Below are 16558 nucleotides of genomic sequence, written 5' to 3'. Positions count from 1 at the left end.
GCTCTTCCCTCGACTTGGGCTCGTGCCGCAGCATGGACTCCACCCGCCCCGTGGGCCAGGTGGACAGACACATCCAGCTGATGGTCCATGGCGTGGCTCAGGCAGGTGTGTTGCGGCCTTTCCAGGCTGGCCCAGTAAAGGGGAGGCTGGAGACACACCCTGGGGGTGAGGGACACATGCAGGGCAGGGGTGGGCGAGGGCTGAGCTGGGGTGTGGGGTCCTTGGTGGATGGTGACTTGGCCCAGTGCAGGGGGAAGCTCCTTCCACCCTGTGACTCCCTGCCCCCCATGGCATCCTGTCTTCCTTTCACCTCCCAGCTGTCAATACCTTTGATCAGGGCAGGGGTGCGGTGCCCTGATGAAGGGCGCAGGTGTGGGGCAGTAGCGGGTACAGCACGGCTTAGGGCACTGCTCTCATGCTACCTCCCTGCAGGGCCTGAGATCACGGATGAGCTGGTGAAGGTCCTGCGCCGACGTCTGGATGAGGCCACGCTGGACATCATCACCGTCATGCTGGTGCGGAACTGCAAGCTGACCCCAGCCGACGTGGAGGTACCGCCTCCTGCACTGCCACTCTGCCCTGTCCAGCCCAGCCTGTCCAGCCCTAGCTCTTGCTGCAGTCACCTCCTGCCCTGCCCCTGGGAGTCTGCTAGGTCCCGCCTCGTGCTGGGGGCTGCCTGCCCCAGCCATGCATCCAGGGTGCTGGGTTGAGGGTGCCCCTTCCTTTGGGGGTTCTTGGGGCTTTAGGAGCTCTCTCCAAACCACTTCCTGGGCCTCCCCCTGTGTCTGGGGACAGGGGTGCAGTGAACCCCTGGGGATGTCTTGCCCTCTGGGCACCCTTGTAGGGCCTTAGGCCCCCCCTTGGTAGGTTTGTGCCCAGGTCTTCCTCTCTAGCAGCTGTCAGGCAGGGGAGGGCCCTGGTGGATGCCCCCCAATGCCCAGGCCATGCCCAGAGGCTCACTGGCTCCCCCCTGCAGTTCATCCAGCCCCCAGGGACTCCACCCACAGAGGTCCTGCAGTTCACCCTGCCGCCATCCACTCTGCCCTGGCTCCCTGCTGTGGCCTACTACCTGCGCCAGAACCTGCTCATCTTCCTGCACACGCCCAAGTACACTGACAGCAACGTTGAGCACCACTTCAAGGTGAGCAGGCTGTGGGGCCTCGTCATGCACTGCAGCACCTGTTGAGGGCTGGAGCATGATGGAGCCACGCGGGAAGAGGAAGGCTTGTGAGGCAAGGCAGCCTCTTCCACCAGACCGACTCAGACGTAGCTTGGTCTTGTAGATGATCTATTGTCCTGCCTCGCAAACTGTGCTTTGTCTTCCCCTCCGAGTTCACACCGCTGTCTTTCCAAGGGCCCCACTCCCCCCTGCTGCTCCGCACAGAGCCAGGCCTGGTTCCTTGCTCTGGCCTCCCAGCTATGTCACTGCATCCCGCAGAGTTCCCCATGTTCCTAAGGGTCACAGACACTGACCCTGATGAAAGCGCGCTGTGGAGTGCACCCTGGCACTGCCAGCTTCACCCCAGGGCCCTGAGGCAGGTGGAAGGGGGGAGAGGCCTCCAGTACCCTCTGGTCATGCTCAGGTCCTGGTTCCCCCCCACATCTCTAACAGCCTGCCACGCTGGAGTCTCATAGGCAGGCAGGAAGAGGCCGCAGACCCAGCAAGAGGACTGGGCAGTCTGACCCTCAGCCTCTGCCCATTCAGCAGACCCCTGGATGGGGCTTGGCACCCATCCCTGGGCCTCTCATCCTTGGAAGCCCACAGTCCTGGCATGGTGATGGCCAGGGGAGCCCTCCACCAGTGCCACACACTGTCTGGCAGAGCTCCCTGCAATGGGGGCCAGCCTGGGCCCTGTCATTAGACCCGTGTGTAGAGGGGGCCATAAGGAGGGCCCTATGCCCATTGCCATGATGGAGCGGCATGTCGTTTACCCAAAGTCCTGGCTGCCAGGGGTGGGGGGGACTCTGCTGGCCGTGCACTGCACTCTCCCCTCACTGCTGCCCCTCTCTTTCCAGCACTACTTCCACCCAAGCGGCAGCCTGCCCGATCTGGACCTCTACCTGTACAACAAGCCGGGTGGGCAGGGCACCGGTGGCAAAGGTACCTGCACCTTGGGCTTGTGGCCGGGCAGCAGGGAGCCACTTTCCAGCATGGGGACTGCATGGTGTGGGGAGGAGGCATGGTGTATCCTGTAGGGAGGGGAAGGGGAGGAACAGTGTGTGGCCCCATGGCCTGGGAGCACATGTGCCCTCAGCCAGCACTGGCGGTGCGGGGACACCTGGTGCCACAGGTAGGTGGGTTGGGAAGCTGGGTGGGGGGTGATGCTGTCTCCCAGACCACATGCCGAGCCTCTGCCTAGTCCCATCCTTGCTAGGGAGCTGTGCCCATCCCTTGTCTGTGTATCTGCCGCACCCCTGTGCCCTCGAAACGTCTTCCTATTGCATAAGTACCTGTCAGACCTCATGCAGTTCATTCATCCATCCTTCCTTCCTCCCAGTTCCAAGATGGCACCAGGCATGGTACCGTACTTTCTCCACCCCCAGTTCCTGCCTCCCTTGTTGTGCCATGCCTTCTGCTCCAGCCCCTTCACATGCATCTGCTCTCCTGGCCCCTGTTACCAGACTTAACAGTAGACTTTAGACAGTGGCACTGAATTCATAAATGCTTGGGCAAGAATAGCCTGTTCTCTGAAGAGAGTGTTTATTGAGCACAGCGGGTTTGCAACTTCAAGCACACAACAAATAACAGCAGAAAAACGTTGCCTAAGCTCAGAGACTGCCCAGTAAGATCATTCGACAGCCCACTCAACTAAGCCTAACTTAAAATGCAACACAGTTAAGCCAAAAAGACAACAGCATCTTGCATAGGTCTTACCAGAGCATCTCCTTGCAGCCAGGTACAGTATTCAGGAGGCCCAGCTGGGGGATCTGCAGGTGGTCTTAGGCAATGAGGAGATCCCGCAGGCCTAATCTCTGCCTGGGTTTTCATAGGTGTATCTGCACCTCCTCCTCCCCCATAGAGGCCTTAACCATACCTTGCTTTTCACGTCCCTCATGTATCCTGCACCCCTCACAACTCCTGTGTTCAGTGTCTGTCTTTCTCTGCTATTCCAGTCTTTAGCCCCTTACAGGTTCTGCTTTGAAATGTAAATGTAGTTCCCAGCAGTCTGGGACTCTCCCCTGCTCCCTCAAGTCTGTCTCCAGCATACATGTGATGATTGCACCAGTTTTTGCCAACCCCCTCCCTGTGGGTGGAGGTGTCAGCCAGCTGGCAACTCCTGCTGCCCCTGAGGCTATGACCCCAACTCCTCAGAAGCCAGCACCCTGCCACCGCCCTGGCAGCCTTGCTCAGAGCATTGCGCTCTGGGACCACAGGACAGGCTCCTGCTCAAGGGGGTGCAGTCGCCAGAGCCTCCCCAGGCTTCCTCCCCAGCAGGCTTTCTCCCCAGCCACTCCAGTGCCTACCCCCAGGAGGCTCTGGGCCAGTGCCAGACCTGACTGGGACATCCTGGAGCCGCCTCTGTAAACAACATGCGTCAGCTGCTGCTTAGGCAGGCACCTCACACACTTCCCAACAGCCCCAAGCTTGGGCTGCCCCAGCCCTTTCTCTGACCTGGTGTCTCGCTGTGTGCTCTGGCACTGGGGCTCACAGGTCCTGCAAGTGACTCGGGACCTGCTCCTCCTGCTCCAGAGTCTACCCCGGGGCATGTTAGAAAGCCCCCGAGGCAGTCTGGGATCTGGACAGCTGGCATTGTGTCTGGGAGACTGCGTGCATGCTGGAGGGACTGTAGGACTGGCTACATGGGGAGGTGAGGGCAAAGGCTTTTCCAGCTGTGTGAGGCTGGTGAGAGCTGTGGGCTGGGCCCCTCTACACGCGCAGTAGGAACTCAGGCGTGTTCCCACAATTGCGTCTCCTGCCAGGCCACATGTATATAGCAGGCGGCACAATTGTGGGATCGCACGTTAGATCCCATTGTGCTTTATTGCCAGTGCAGGGAAGCCCAATCCCAGGCTCCCCTGGCACCCAGCAAAAAGGAAGCTCCTGCAGCTGAGAGCTGTAGGGGCACCTTGTGCACCCTCGCACCTGCCGCCGTCTCGCAGCTCCAGGGATGCATGAAACCCCCAGAGCTGGGAGAGCACAGCAGCAGCCATCTCCCAACCCCCAAGGTTTCATGCACCTCCGGGGCTGGAAGATCACAGCCGTGCCCTGTGGCTGCCGGGACTAGGAGGTGCGCTTCAGGGACTCAGCATCTCTGGGTCCTGGCAGCTGTGGTGCTCTGCCAGGCCCCCAAGTCTGCAGCTGCTGTGCTAAGAGTGCCATCAGTTGCAGGTCTCCCAGCCCCAGCTGGGCACAGGGCACCCTTATGCTGAGCGCCCTCAGTTGATGGCACTCCCAGTGCAGTGGAGACCTTCCTATGTGTGCAAAGTAAAGCTGGGTAGCAACCAGCTATAGAGCTAGCACACTGTCGAGGTCTCACTTTGTAGCTGGTTGGACCTTTCTATGGCGAGATGAGTACTTTGCACGTGTATGGGTCTCAAGGTCATTGCACAACTAATCAGGTCATTGTGTGATACCTGTAATGTGTAGAGGAGCTCGAGGAATTTGGACCAGAGGAAAAGTGCAAGCTCATCTGTGTGGTGCCTGGGTGGGCAATTGTGCCTGCCGTCTCAGCCCAGAGCCTCTCCCGTCTGGCCCTGATCTCCCAGCAGCTGGCCCATGCTGGGCACAGCACTCAGTGCTGATGTTAAGCCCCAGCATTGCCCAGGTGCATGGACATGGAGCAGTTGTCAGCCTTTTGGTCCTGCACCACTTGCCCCATCGCGTGGGCCATGGGCTGCACCACAGCTGCCCCTGGTCACGGTGCAGCCCGGCAGAAGCAGAGCACTGGCCTGTGGGCCCCTGAGTCTGCTGCAGCGCCAGCCTGATGGTGCGGGCAAAGGTTGCTTGGTGCTGCCGCCCTGTGGCTGTTCAGAGGTTGCTACCAGGAGCCTGGTTCGGGGCTGGTGCGGACTGCTGGCCCCCCACCTGCACCCTGCCCCCCACATCCGGTCGGCACCAAGGCAGCAGGCCTGGCACAGGAGCTCTCACTCCGGACACGCTGTACCCAGCAGTGGGGCCTTCGTCGGAGCCGGGTGTTCCTGCAGCACTAGTGAAAGACCAGAGGGCCATGGCGCACACATGTTGGAAGGGGGGGTGGGGTGAGGGCACTGTGCGGAGGCTCATTGGGCCCTGGCAGGTGTGCAGGGGGCCTGCTGCTGGAGGGTGGGGCGCTCTGTGGTGCTGAGGCTGGGGCTGTTGTGGGGTCTGAGCAAAGGGCTCAGGGTGTGCAGGTCCAAATAGCTGAGGAACCCACTTTGAGCTCGTGCTCTGGTGCATTAATGCGCCTCTGACCTATGCACACCCACCAGGCCCCAGGGGCATGGGTGCCTTGCATGCTAGTTGGCTCCTTCACCACTCAGTGCTGGCTGCAGGGCTGCTCACAGCTCAGCCAGGTGCTCCCAGGGCCAGAACCGCACTGACTGGGGCTCTGCTTCCTGCAGGCATCGCATGCATTGCCCTTGCCTTCGTGGATGAGAACGACAGCCCCCTTCTGCTGGCACCTGGGGATCGGCCTGGCTTCCTGAGGCCACCACCCAGCACTGACCTGCTGCAGGACTCGGACTTCGAGAGCCTCACCGCAGTCAGCCAGCACCACGTCGAGCCAGGCATGCTGCAGCCAGGTGGGGGGCATGCCACAGGAGCAGGGGCCAGACCCAGCCATCCCAGGGAATGCCTTGTCCCTATGCCGAAGCCGTAACTTGGGCAGGGGAGGGTCTGAGCATCACACTGCCCTTGCAGCCCCCGGGGTGGTTCATGGCTGCACTTAGGCTAAGCAGCAGCTGCTGCTCACAAGGCACTGGAGCCTCAGTTGCCTTCCCCCAGCCCTGCTGCCCCCAGCACTGGCAGGGGCCTGGGGGGTGGGAGACCGCAGCACCGTGCAGTGCCTTGGTCTCGCCTGCAGGCCCCTGCGCACGTGTGCGCCTGGACGTGTGGGAGAAAGGGAACATCAGCCTCCTGCAGCTGTCGGAGAAGTTGCGTGGGGCCCTGCGCCATGCCCTGTGTGATGCCACCATGGAAGTCCGTGTGCTGCCTGCCCCGCTCTGCATGGAGTCCGCCTGCCCCCTGGCCACCACCGAGCTGGATGAGCTGAGCAGCGGTGGTGAGAGCCCATCTGAGCTGCCCCTTTCCAGGGGCTGCCGCCCAGGGATGGGGCCTTGCTTCATCTTGCCCAAGCTGTAGCCAGCTGACCTGCCAGTGGTGCCGTTGGGCAGGAGAAAGTGGGGGCCCGACCTTTCCCCCCAGCAAGGGGCACAGGTCACTGCTTCGGCTGTCTGCCCTGAGGCTGCTTGTGGATGGGGCCCAGGATTGCTTGGCCAAGCCCCAGTGCTGGGCTGGGAGCAGCTCTGGGGCCGCAGCTGCTCTCCTGCAAAGATGTCTAGAAGGCCTCACACCTGTTCTGCTTGCAGGAGGCCTCAGGAGGACGATGTCAGAGACCAAGGGGCTGGCTCAGGCTGCGCGCAATGCTGGTACTAGTCGCGGGTGTCCAGCCCCACTGCACTTCACCCCAGCTGCTACCTCGAGCCCCGGCGAGCCGGTCACACCTACAAGCAAGCTGGGACGCCGTAGCTTCTGGGACATGCTGGTACCACTGCCATGGGGCTGGGGCAGGGGCCTGTAGTAGGGGGTGACCTGTGCCCGGCAGGGCAGATGTCAGCAGTGGAGCTGGCTGTGAGGCAGGGGAGGGACCCAGGACTTGGCCAGAGGGAGGAGGAGGCTGTCCCTCTCCCTGTCTCATCTGTGCCCTGCTCCTCAGAGCAAGGCAGAGTCCTCAGAGCTGGGCAGCCCCAAAACCACTGATGACATTGTGCTGGAGCGGCCAGAGGAGACGCGCACACGGCGACGCCACAAGACGGAAAGTGTCAGGCAACACCTGAGCCAGGAGCGGGCCACGGCCACTGCTGAGCTAGAACAGGCCCAGAGGTGAGCCCATGGGACCACTGCCCCCAGCCAGCACCGTGCCACACCACGTGCGGTGGCCCTGGCGTGCGCTGCTGCCACTGCCTGCAGTGCCAGCACGCGGAGGGGCGCTGCTGGGCCAGGTGCAGGACTGCAGCTGCCTCTGGGGCATGCAGGGAGCTGCAGAGGGGGCCAGGCATTGGCTTGCTCCCCTCCCACATTGTGCCCTTGCCCTTAACCTGTCACCACTGGTGCCTTGCCCCAGGCGCCGCACCTGCCAGCTGGAGGAGGGGGACGTCGGTGTTATGCACCCACTCTTCCATCAGACCTGCCAGCAGTGGATGGCATTCATGAGCCGCCTGGGTATGTGCCAGGAGGGCGGGACGGGCCAAGAGGGTGCAGGGAGGTTGTCTGTGCAGGGTGAGGCAGGAGCTGGCTTGGGTCTTTGCCTCTGTCCAGCTGCAGCCAGGAAGTCCGTGCCCAGGCTGCCCTCTGCAGTCAGGAGGGCAGGTGGAGGACAGAGGCGGCTCTGGGGAGAGGGTCCTGGCAGGAGGCTTGGGGCTGGTGCTCTGCCATGCTACTGTGTGTCAGGGCACTGTCTGTCGCTGGGCAGGGCAGTTTTCCTTCTCCCATGGGGATAGAGACCAAGCAACTTGGCCACGGCTGCATGCTGGCCTGTGGCAGAGCAGGGACTGGTCCTGGGGCTGGTGCCTACACCTCTGGGCTCCCTGCTGTCACTGGGATGCTCTGGGCCTTGCAGTGTCCCCTTGGCCCAACCTTGCTTTTCCTGGTCACAGGGTGTCCCTCGGTGCAGCAGTGCTCAGTGGAGATCGTTTCCCGCTTCCTGCTCCCCTCAGTCCTGGCTGAGGTGGTGAGCCTGGTCACTGCCCTGGCCAGCGACACCGCTCTCAAGGTGTTTGAGCGGCTCTGGTGAGTGTCACTGAGGAGTGAACCGAGGAGCAGGGCAGGAAAGGGACATGCCAGCTGGGCAGTGTGGGGCTGGAAGTGGGAGCATGGAATAGTGCAGTGGGGCAGGGGTGGAAAAGCCCAGGGCACATAGGGAGGCAGAAAAGTGCAGGGCCACACAGCGGACACCCCTTGCCTGCTTGTCGCAGCCTGGCCCCTGGCAACAGCGCTGTGATGCTCTCTTCCACAGCTGCCCCTGGGGTGCCACCTTCCTGCCCTACAAGCCCAACCAGAGCACAAGCCTGCGGCCTGCTGCCGTCCGGCACTTTATATTACTTGGGCGCAGTTTCCACCAGTGGCGTTACAGCACCGAGCAGGGTGAGTGCGAGGCCAGGGCCTCCCTTTGTGTGTGCGAGGTGGGGGTTGGGGCGGCATGAGCTGTGTGGCCTTCGGGGCCTGTAGGGTGTCCAGCAAAGCGGTGCCAGAGACGACTATGCCCAAGGTTCATCCTGGCCCAGTGCAGCCCAGGCACCAGCCCTCGCTCTCCTAGGTCATGGCCCCAGTGCTGCACAGAGCTGCAGACGGGTGTCACTGGGGGCTCTGGACAGGTCCTGTGGGGGGAGATGCCCACCCCAGCCCTAGAAGCTGTTCTGTGCCTCTCCTCGCTACAGCGGGGCTCCAGCACAGGGAGCGCTGGGTCTGGCCTGTGCAGGCCTCCGGCAGGTGCTGACCGTGTCTTTGCCTGCAGTGGCCGGCAGCGTGGAGGAGCAGCAGGTCCCCCCTGCTCATAGGTTCAAACGTAAGTCTTTGCTCACCAGGGTGCGGTTGGAGCAAGGGGCTGCGCTTGGGCAGCTGCTGCTCAGAGCCCTTGTCCTGCTGGTACTGGCCCACCCAGGGTGCCTGGGATGCAGCTCTATCACAAGCAACTTCACAAGAGCCATGGCCACTGTGCACAGGCTGGTCTGACCTGGGCTGAGGCCAGGACTTGCCTAACCCAGGGGCTGTATCCTGCTGCCCAGGTCCTGTCCAGCCCTAGAGCACCTCACCTGGAGCTCAGGGCACTGTGAGGCAGGCAGGCATGGTCCTGGCTCTCTGCATAGCTGAGCGCAGGAGGGACATGTGTGGGTGTTTGTGGGAGCACTCACATGGGTGAGGCAGGGTCAGGTGACTGAGAGTCTGGGCACAAAGGTCGCGTGTCTTGTGTGGGGTGCAGGGACAGCTGGGAAGTCTGCACCCCAGAAACAGGCAGCTGGACGGTCCAGGCAGGAGCCTGTGCCTACAGGTGCCAGGCTGTGGTACCAACCCCTCCAGGCAGAAGTTGTTGTCCCAGGTAGCTAAGACGCCCTTTAGGCCCCTCTAGAAAGCAAGGATTGGGAACAAGTATTGAAGGAAGAAGAATTAGGAACATGGAGGTCAGTGGGGAGCAGGTCAGGACACAGAAGGGCTGCTCAGGGCAGAGCCAGACCCGCACAGTTCCCCTGCCTTTGCACATTGACCTAACAGGACATGGCAAGCCCAGCCCAGCCCAGGTGCCAAGGCCCTGTTTGGGCTCTCAGGGCTGGAAGGGGCCTCCGGGGACATTGAGCTCAGCTGCCTGCTGTTGTAGCCCTGCTGGGGCCTTGTTAGGCCCCGTCCGAGGAGCAGCTGAGCTTAGAGGATTTTTCTCCTCTTGGAAGGCTCTTGCAGCACCTTGCCGCCCCAGGGTGAGGCAGGGGAAAGGGCTGTTTGAGTCGCATGGCAGGGTTGGCACAGACTGGCCATGGGAGGCTCAGCCTGCAGTTTTGGCCAGAGATCTGTAACCTCCAGCAGAGCGGTGGGGGCAAAGCCAGAGTGAGCTCTCAAGTGGTGTCTGAGGCTGGGACCGGCTGATGCAGCATGGAGCCCTGTGGTAGTAGGGTGGCCTCGCTCCCTTCCAGCCCAACCCACACAGTGCTGGGCCCCGGGGGCAGCGAGAGCAGCAGGTGGGTGGGAAGGGGGACTCTGGCCAGCACCCTGTCTTTGTGACTCTCCAATTCCTTGCAGCTCACAAGGGGCTCCAGCGCTTTGAGGCCATGGAGCTCAGCTCCACAGAGAAGGGCTTGAGCTCTGGCCCCTCAGGGAGAGACCTGGTGCCCCGGCAGAGGTTCCTTCTCATGGAGATCATCGACAAGAAGGTGGGTGGTGCCTGCCTGATATGATCCCACACACGTGCATGCATCCGTGCCCATGGCCAGTGACTGGCTTGGCCCGGTGCTTGGCAGATGGTCTGAGCAGGGCATGCACAGACTCCTGTGATGAGGGCTGGGGTGGGTGGAAGGTGCTGACCAGCCCCTCTGTGACCTCGCAGGCAGCCCGAGCCCTGGTGCTGCAGGACAGTGCAGGCCCCTGCACATACCATGGCTCCTGATGGGAGAGGAGTGGGGAGCCCTGATGTCCCAGGCACAGCCGCCTGGGGGCAGGGGGCAGGGCTGGTGGGTGCCATAGCAGGGCTGTGTCCCAGGGCATCCCAGAGCAAGTCTCTCACCTCCCTGCTGTGGCTTCCCTCCAGCTAACCCTCTACACCTACAACTGGTCCCCGGACCTGGGCAGCTCCCTGGCCAGCTCGCTTATGCGCCTCCTGCAGTGGCAGAATGCGCGCTCCCACGTTGTTCATTGCCTGCTCAGCCAGAAGCTGGGGCTTTTCCACCACTACTGCTACATGGACACGCCCTGGCATGAGGACGCCAAGCAGGTACAGTGCCCTCCGACCTCAGTGTGCCCGGTCCCTGCCAGAAGGGCCGAGCTGGGGAAGGTCCTGGCCACGGCTGCCCACAGTGCTCAGGTGGTCCAGGCAGCCCCAGGCATCAGCATGCCCCATGGCCCTCCTGCCCACCATCCTTCCACTGCAGCAGTTGATGTGGCCCTGTCAGTGCTGTGGGAGCCAGCCCGTGACTGGGTGGGGGTGACCTGTGGTCCTGGCCCTGGGCAGGTGGGATAGGGCTGGGCACTAGCCGGGGTGAAGCTGGGCTCAGCGGTGGGCACCAGCCTGCCCTGCTTGGAGGGACCCCCATTGGGCACTGTGTCACCGGTAGCCCAGAGAGACTCGGGCCATGTCTGCCTGTGCAGGAGCCGAACCCCTTCCTGAACTCCACGCTGGAGGTAGACATGCTGATCCGGAACCCCAGCCCCCCGCCCAGCCGGGAGCAGGGCCGGCTGAGCAGCTCAGGGCGCAGCCTGCCCTCCCTGCACTTTCCCCCCGACATGGTGCCCTTCGACGAGGCCCTGCGGGACGTCGCTGCTGTCAAGTGCCTCCCCCACGGGCCAGACCTGGGGCCGCTTGACCCTGTGTCTCGCCATGGCGCTCAGTTCCTGGAGATCAAGAGCATGGAGAGGAGAGGTACAGGGGCTGCGGTCACGGGAGCCTGCCCCCACAGGCCCTGCCAGTCCCAGCCGAGGGCACTGGCTGTAGGGCAGCTCCTGCCCGTGCTCGGCCGCAGGGGCAGGAGCATGGCTCTGGGCAGTGGCAGCAGCTGGTCTCTGTGGCCCGATGGAGACCCATGGGCAGCAGTGCAGGGGTGTGCATGCGTGTGTGTGCGTACATGTGCGTATAGGAGGGGATGGGAGGGTCCAGCAGGGTGGGTGTTCCGGGCCTTGGCTCCGCGCTCCCATGGCAGCTCCTGTCCATCCATCTTTCCCTTTCCAGAACTGGAGAAGCAGATGAAGATTGAGAACCTCTTTGTGACCTGGCAACAGAGGTCAGCACAGTCCAACATGCCCATCAGCGTGAGTGCATCCTGGGGTGGAGGGAGGCTGAAGGGCCTGGATGGGCTATGGGGGCAGCAGCAAGCAGTTTCAGGGGGTGGGGGGCAGCAGTAGGGGACTGAGGCCACAGGGAGGGCAGAGGAACCACTGTGCATGGGGCTGGCAAGAGGGGGTAAGGGTCTGGCCCCACACGTTGCTGAGGGCCCTGCCAACGCACCCTGCGGCTGTGCCCTGCAGCTGGCTGACCTGGAGACGCTGAAGCAGTCCTCGCGCCTGGTGCACTACTGTGCCACCCCCCTGCTCTTCGACCCTGCGTTCCGGCAGCAGATCCAGGCTGACCAGCAAGCCAAAGTGGAGGGGAAGGTGAGAGGCCATTGCTGGTGGGGTTGGTCTGGGCAACTACCAACTACCCCCTCCTTGGTGCAAGGGCAGCTCTGTCCAGGGCAGAGCCATAGGAAGCAGGGGCTGCTGGTAAGCAGTTGGCAGCAGGGCCTGAGCCATGTCTCTGCACCAGGCAAGTGTCTGCAGTAGCTGGGAGCATAGCAGCAGGACCCTGGCAGGCAGGATCCTGATGGCTGTGGCACTGCTCTCTACAGGGCCTGGATGTGGGTCAGTGGGGAGGCGCAGAGCAGGGAGCAGGCAGGTGGATTTGTTTGGGTGCTAAACACCCCCAACAAGGTGCTGGATGGAAGTGCTGAGGAGGCCAGGCCAGGGGCTGAGGGGTGGCGCATTCTCAGGTCTTGGGCACTGGCCCAACATTGACAAGCAAAGCCAGGTGGGCCGTCACTTCCTGAAGTGGGCAGCTTAGGGGGGGCTTGAGGTGTCATGGAGCCTGCTTGGTTCCTGCAGGAGACCTGCAGCTGAGCTCACAGTGCCCTGGGGGAGCAGAGCAGGGCGCCAAGAACAACTGGGCCCCAGGAGAGCCTGGGGCAAGAGGCTGGCAGGACTGGGGCAGGCAAACGAGAGGGACTGTGACCAGGGTTGAGGCAGCAATGGGTTCAGAGAGGGGTGGTCGAGAACTTCTGTGCTTCCCAAGGGACTCAAGGAGCATCACAAGGAAGTGCTCCCCCTGCCAGGCCCTGGGACGAGCAATCGATCTGGGACTGGGCCCAGCTGTTGCAGGAAACTGTGGGTGCCAGGAGCCCTGGTGCAATCTCAGAGGGGTCTAGACTGCTCTGTGGGGGGCAGGACTGTCGGCATTTGTGGCAATGCGTCTGGGGGAAGAGTTGCTCAGCTCAGCGCTTGGTGCCAGAGGCTGGCTGGTGGAGAGCAGGAGACCTGTCCTGGGGGTGGGTGCCCCCAGCTCCTGTGGGGCTCTGTAGCAGCCAGAGATGGGGTACTGGGAGGGATGCACCCATGAGTGCTGTGGCCAGCTCCCTGCTGGCACCAGCTGCACAGGCCTGTCAGGCTTCTGGCTTCCCTTGCAGAAGCGCCATCGCTCCAATGACTCAACGGCCTCAGGGAGGGACCGCAGCCACAGCTGCGACTCCACAGAGGCGCTGCCCTGCAAGCTGAAGGAGGAGCCATGGCTCCTGGAGATGTGTGGCGCCTTCCTGCAGCAGTACATCCAGTACCTGCAGAGCATGGGTTTTATCCTGGTCCAGGTGCGGCCCCCCTCACCCACCCGCAGGTCAGTGCTGCTCCAGGGAACCCCCATCCCTCTTGGTACCGCCCTTGGCGCTGCTCTCACTGGGGACATGGCAGCCAAGCTGGGTTTGTGGGCACCTGGCTCGGGTCCCTGCATCCTCTCCTGTTTGCTGCAGCACAAGTCGGATACGTGCGCTGGCAGCCCTGGGCACTGAAGGCAGAGGCTCCTTCTCCTACAAGCCCAAAGCAGATGGGAGCCCCAAGGTGAGGACACTGACCTGAGGGAGGGCTCCAGCATGGGGGAGGGCCAGGCCTCCGAGCAGCCACTGGGGCAAGAGGGTAGGGTGGGAGCTCAGGAGGAGCTCACCTGGGCAGCATCAGCCGGCACTGGACTCTGCCTGCAGCCTGCTGAGCCGCAGGAGTTGGGTTGGAAGGGACTAGCCTGGCCGGGGGGTCTGACCACATGCTGGGGTGGGCCTCGTACATATCTGAGGGGGCTTGGGGGAGCTCGAGGGCTGCAGGAACAGCTCTGGCCTGGGCCCCACCTCAGTGGGGGAACGGAACCTGGCACGCTTAGTGCCTGGGGAGCAGGCTGGGGCGACTGGATCACGGCCTGCAGAGAGCGGAGGCCTCTGGGGAGGCCAGTGCTGGGTGAGCTAAGCAGGAGCTGGGTGCAGTGTGCATGGGAATGGAGCAGCCCCAACCAGTGCCCTGTGCCAGGCAGCTCTGCCATCCTGACACTCCCGACCCAGACTGGGCCGTGCCACTCCCTCCCGTCCTCAGTAGCTACTGATGCCCCTTTCTGCCAAGAATGTGTCTGGTCCCTTTGTGAATGTGGCTAAACCATCAGCTTCCACTACATCTGGTGGCCACAAGTCCCCCGCTGAAGTTACAGTCTGGAAAGAACTTCCTCTTAGTTTTAAACTTGCTGCCTGCTGGTTTCCTGATGTGACCCCTCATGCTTGTCTGGTGAGAGACAGTCAGCAACAAATCCCTAGGGCAGAGCTTTCCAAACTTTTCATGTTGGTGACACACTTTTTAGACATGCATCATTTCGCGACACAGTAATTCAGTTCCGGGGGAGGGGCCAAGGGAAGCAGACGCGAGTAAGGGAGCTCCGCGGTGCCCTTCCGCAAAATTTTCTGCATTTCGCGCGACACACCTACACACTGCCGCCGACACACTGTGTCGCGGCACACAGTTTGGAAAGCTCTGCCCTAGGGGCTTTCTCTTTACCATTTAGTACATTGCAAACCCTTCTGTCCCCCTTCCAGTATCTCCTTTCTAGACTGACCAGGTCAGGCCTCATTACTCGATCCTCCTAGGGAAGCCCCTCCACAGTGCTCAGCATCCTTGTTGCCCCTCTCTAGATGTCTGCTTCTCTCTCCTTTTGGAGGTGCAGGACACACAGCTGGGCACGGGATTCAAGGTGCATGTGTCCCGTGGGTTTTTAAAGTGGCATTACAATCCGTTCCCTTTTGTTTTGTTCCCTTCTCAATCATCCCTAACATGTTTGCCTTTTTGACAGCTGCTGATGGGATCAGGCATGTGGGGGAGAAGGGCTAAAGCCAGGCACGTCCAGCTCGGCCGAGGGGACCCATTGAGATTCACCCCTGTGGCTGGGCTTGGGCATGTCCCTTGGCGAGCTTGGCAGCTCATGCTTCTCTGGCTGTGTGAAGCCCGAGGCAGGCGCCTGCTCCAAGGAGCCTGCCTCTGTGTGGGGGCAGGGGAGCAGGCACCCCTGCCCTCTCCCGGGCAGGCTGAGTCAGGCCCTGGTGTCCTGCTCAGCCCTGCCCTTTCTTCCCCAGAGCACCAGCCCCCCTGTCGCCACCTACCACCTGCAGCGCGCCCTGCCTGGCGGGATCGTGCTCATGGAGCTGGCATTCCAGGTACGGGGCAAGGGGCCCAGGCCAGCTGTGCTGACACTGCTGCATGGTGCAGTACTGGGCTGGGGCAGATGGCCTTCGTGGCATGGGCTCCAGGTGCCCTCCCTGCCTCTGGCCTGAGGGGCCAGCCATCTGGGAAGGTTGCCCGTGGGGGGGAACAATACTGGGAGTATGTGACAGCTCTTGGTATGGCTATGACACCCAAGGGCAGTGGGAGGCAGGGCAGGACCAAGAGCTGGTGCTTGGGGCTGGGCCAGGGATGATGGGGGAGGCAGGAGAAGTACATCCTGGCTGGGCTGAAAGGAGGGTTCCTTGTTCCTGGCCTCCAGAAGGCCCCATGGCAGGCAAAAGGCAGTGCAGTGCCTGGGCCCATGCTCAGCACAGTGCTCTCTTCATAGGTCTGAGGCTGGGGTGGCAGGGGCCATGCTCAGTGCAGCACTCTCTCCATAGGGTTGAGGCTAGGGTGGCAGGGGCCGTGTGGTGCCTGCAGGCTGTGTTCAGTGCAGCGCTCTGCCCAGGGCTGAGGCTGCAGCGGCAGGGGCAGTGCAGTGCCTGCAGGCCATGCTCAGTGCAGTGCTCTCTCTGCAGGGCTATTACTTCTGCGTGAAGCAGTATGCGCTGGAGTGCTCACGGATCCCCATGGGCCAGACGGTGAACTCACAGGTAAGGGCTTTGCCTCCACATGTTGGGCGGCTGTGGTCCAGGGAGTGCTGCGGGGCTCAGTCCTGTGCTGTCTCCACCTCACAAGGTGCAGCAGGTCCTGACTGGCCACAGGCCTGCCTCCGTCTCCAGGACGGGCAGGGCTCTGCTGCAGCAGCCCTGCTTACACCATCCCTGGCCTCTGAGGAGTTCAAGGGACAGGGACTCTTGGGTGGTGTTCATTTGTGCCGGGACCAAGGGTTTGTGGCAGTCCTGCCCTGGGGACTCAAGAGAGGACTTCTGGAGACCCACAGAAGCCAGAGGCTGCGGGTCCATGTCCCGCCAGGCCTCCGCCCATGACCCCTGTGCTCGGCTCCCCTGCAGCCTCCGTGGCCGGCTGCCCTGGGGCTGGCCTGGAGCCAAGCACACCCCTCCCTGTGGAGAGGCAGCTGCTTGAGAGCCAGTTGCCCTTGCAGCGCCCGACTCTGGCTGCAGGACTGGTGTGGGACGTGGCCCGGTTCTCCGGGGAGCTGCAGCCTCCCCTGCAGTACAGAAGCAAAAGTACAGAGTGCTCTGCCAGGCCAGATCCTTCCCATGGAGCTGCAGTGCAGCCTCTGAGTACCTGTGGCCCAAGTTGCACCCCACCCACCCCACCGGCCATGCGTGTCCTCTCTCCATCAGGGCGCTCTCACAGCCAGAGCCCGCAGCCAGAGCTGCACGGGACCCGGCTCCGTCTCTGAGTGTGCGGTATGTCCCCTCCTGCTGACGCCGGGCTGGGCACCTGGGTGCCGGCTATGCTGGGTGCTGGGCAGGTGTCTGGCTC

At 62.5% G+C, this 16558-nt stretch overlaps 1 protein-coding gene across 1 annotated transcript in view; it reads left to right on the top strand.

Moving 5' to 3' along the window:
* SZT2 (SZT2, KICSTOR complex subunit) overlaps positions 1-16558 on the top strand; it is an 82168-nt gene that overhangs the window by 58752 nt on the left and 6858 nt on the right. The window contains 22 exon segments of the mRNA XM_025207192.1: positions 1-105; positions 433-551; positions 977-1141; positions 2017-2101; positions 5542-5721; positions 6003-6200; positions 6508-6683; positions 6855-7021; positions 7263-7360; positions 7795-7927; positions 8154-8281; positions 8652-8702; positions 9926-10056; positions 10431-10613; positions 10988-11258; positions 11565-11644; positions 11861-11986; positions 13051-13253; positions 13387-13474; positions 15019-15099; positions 15685-15759; positions 16417-16482. Coding sequence (XP_025062977.1) covers positions 1-105; positions 433-551; positions 977-1141; positions 2017-2101; positions 5542-5721; positions 6003-6200; positions 6508-6683; positions 6855-7021; positions 7263-7360; positions 7795-7927; positions 8154-8281; positions 8652-8702; positions 9926-10056; positions 10431-10613; positions 10988-11258; positions 11565-11644; positions 11861-11986; positions 13051-13253; positions 13387-13474; positions 15019-15099; positions 15685-15759; positions 16417-16482 — 2909 coding nt within the window.

This window comes from Alligator sinensis, unplaced genomic scaffold (assembly GCF_000455745.1).
Source record: "Alligator sinensis unplaced genomic scaffold, ASM45574v1 scaffold781_1, whole genome shotgun sequence".
Lineage (NCBI taxonomy): Eukaryota > Metazoa > Chordata > Crocodylia > Alligatoridae > Alligator > Alligator sinensis.
This window is presented reverse-complemented; position numbering and strand designations above follow the sequence as displayed.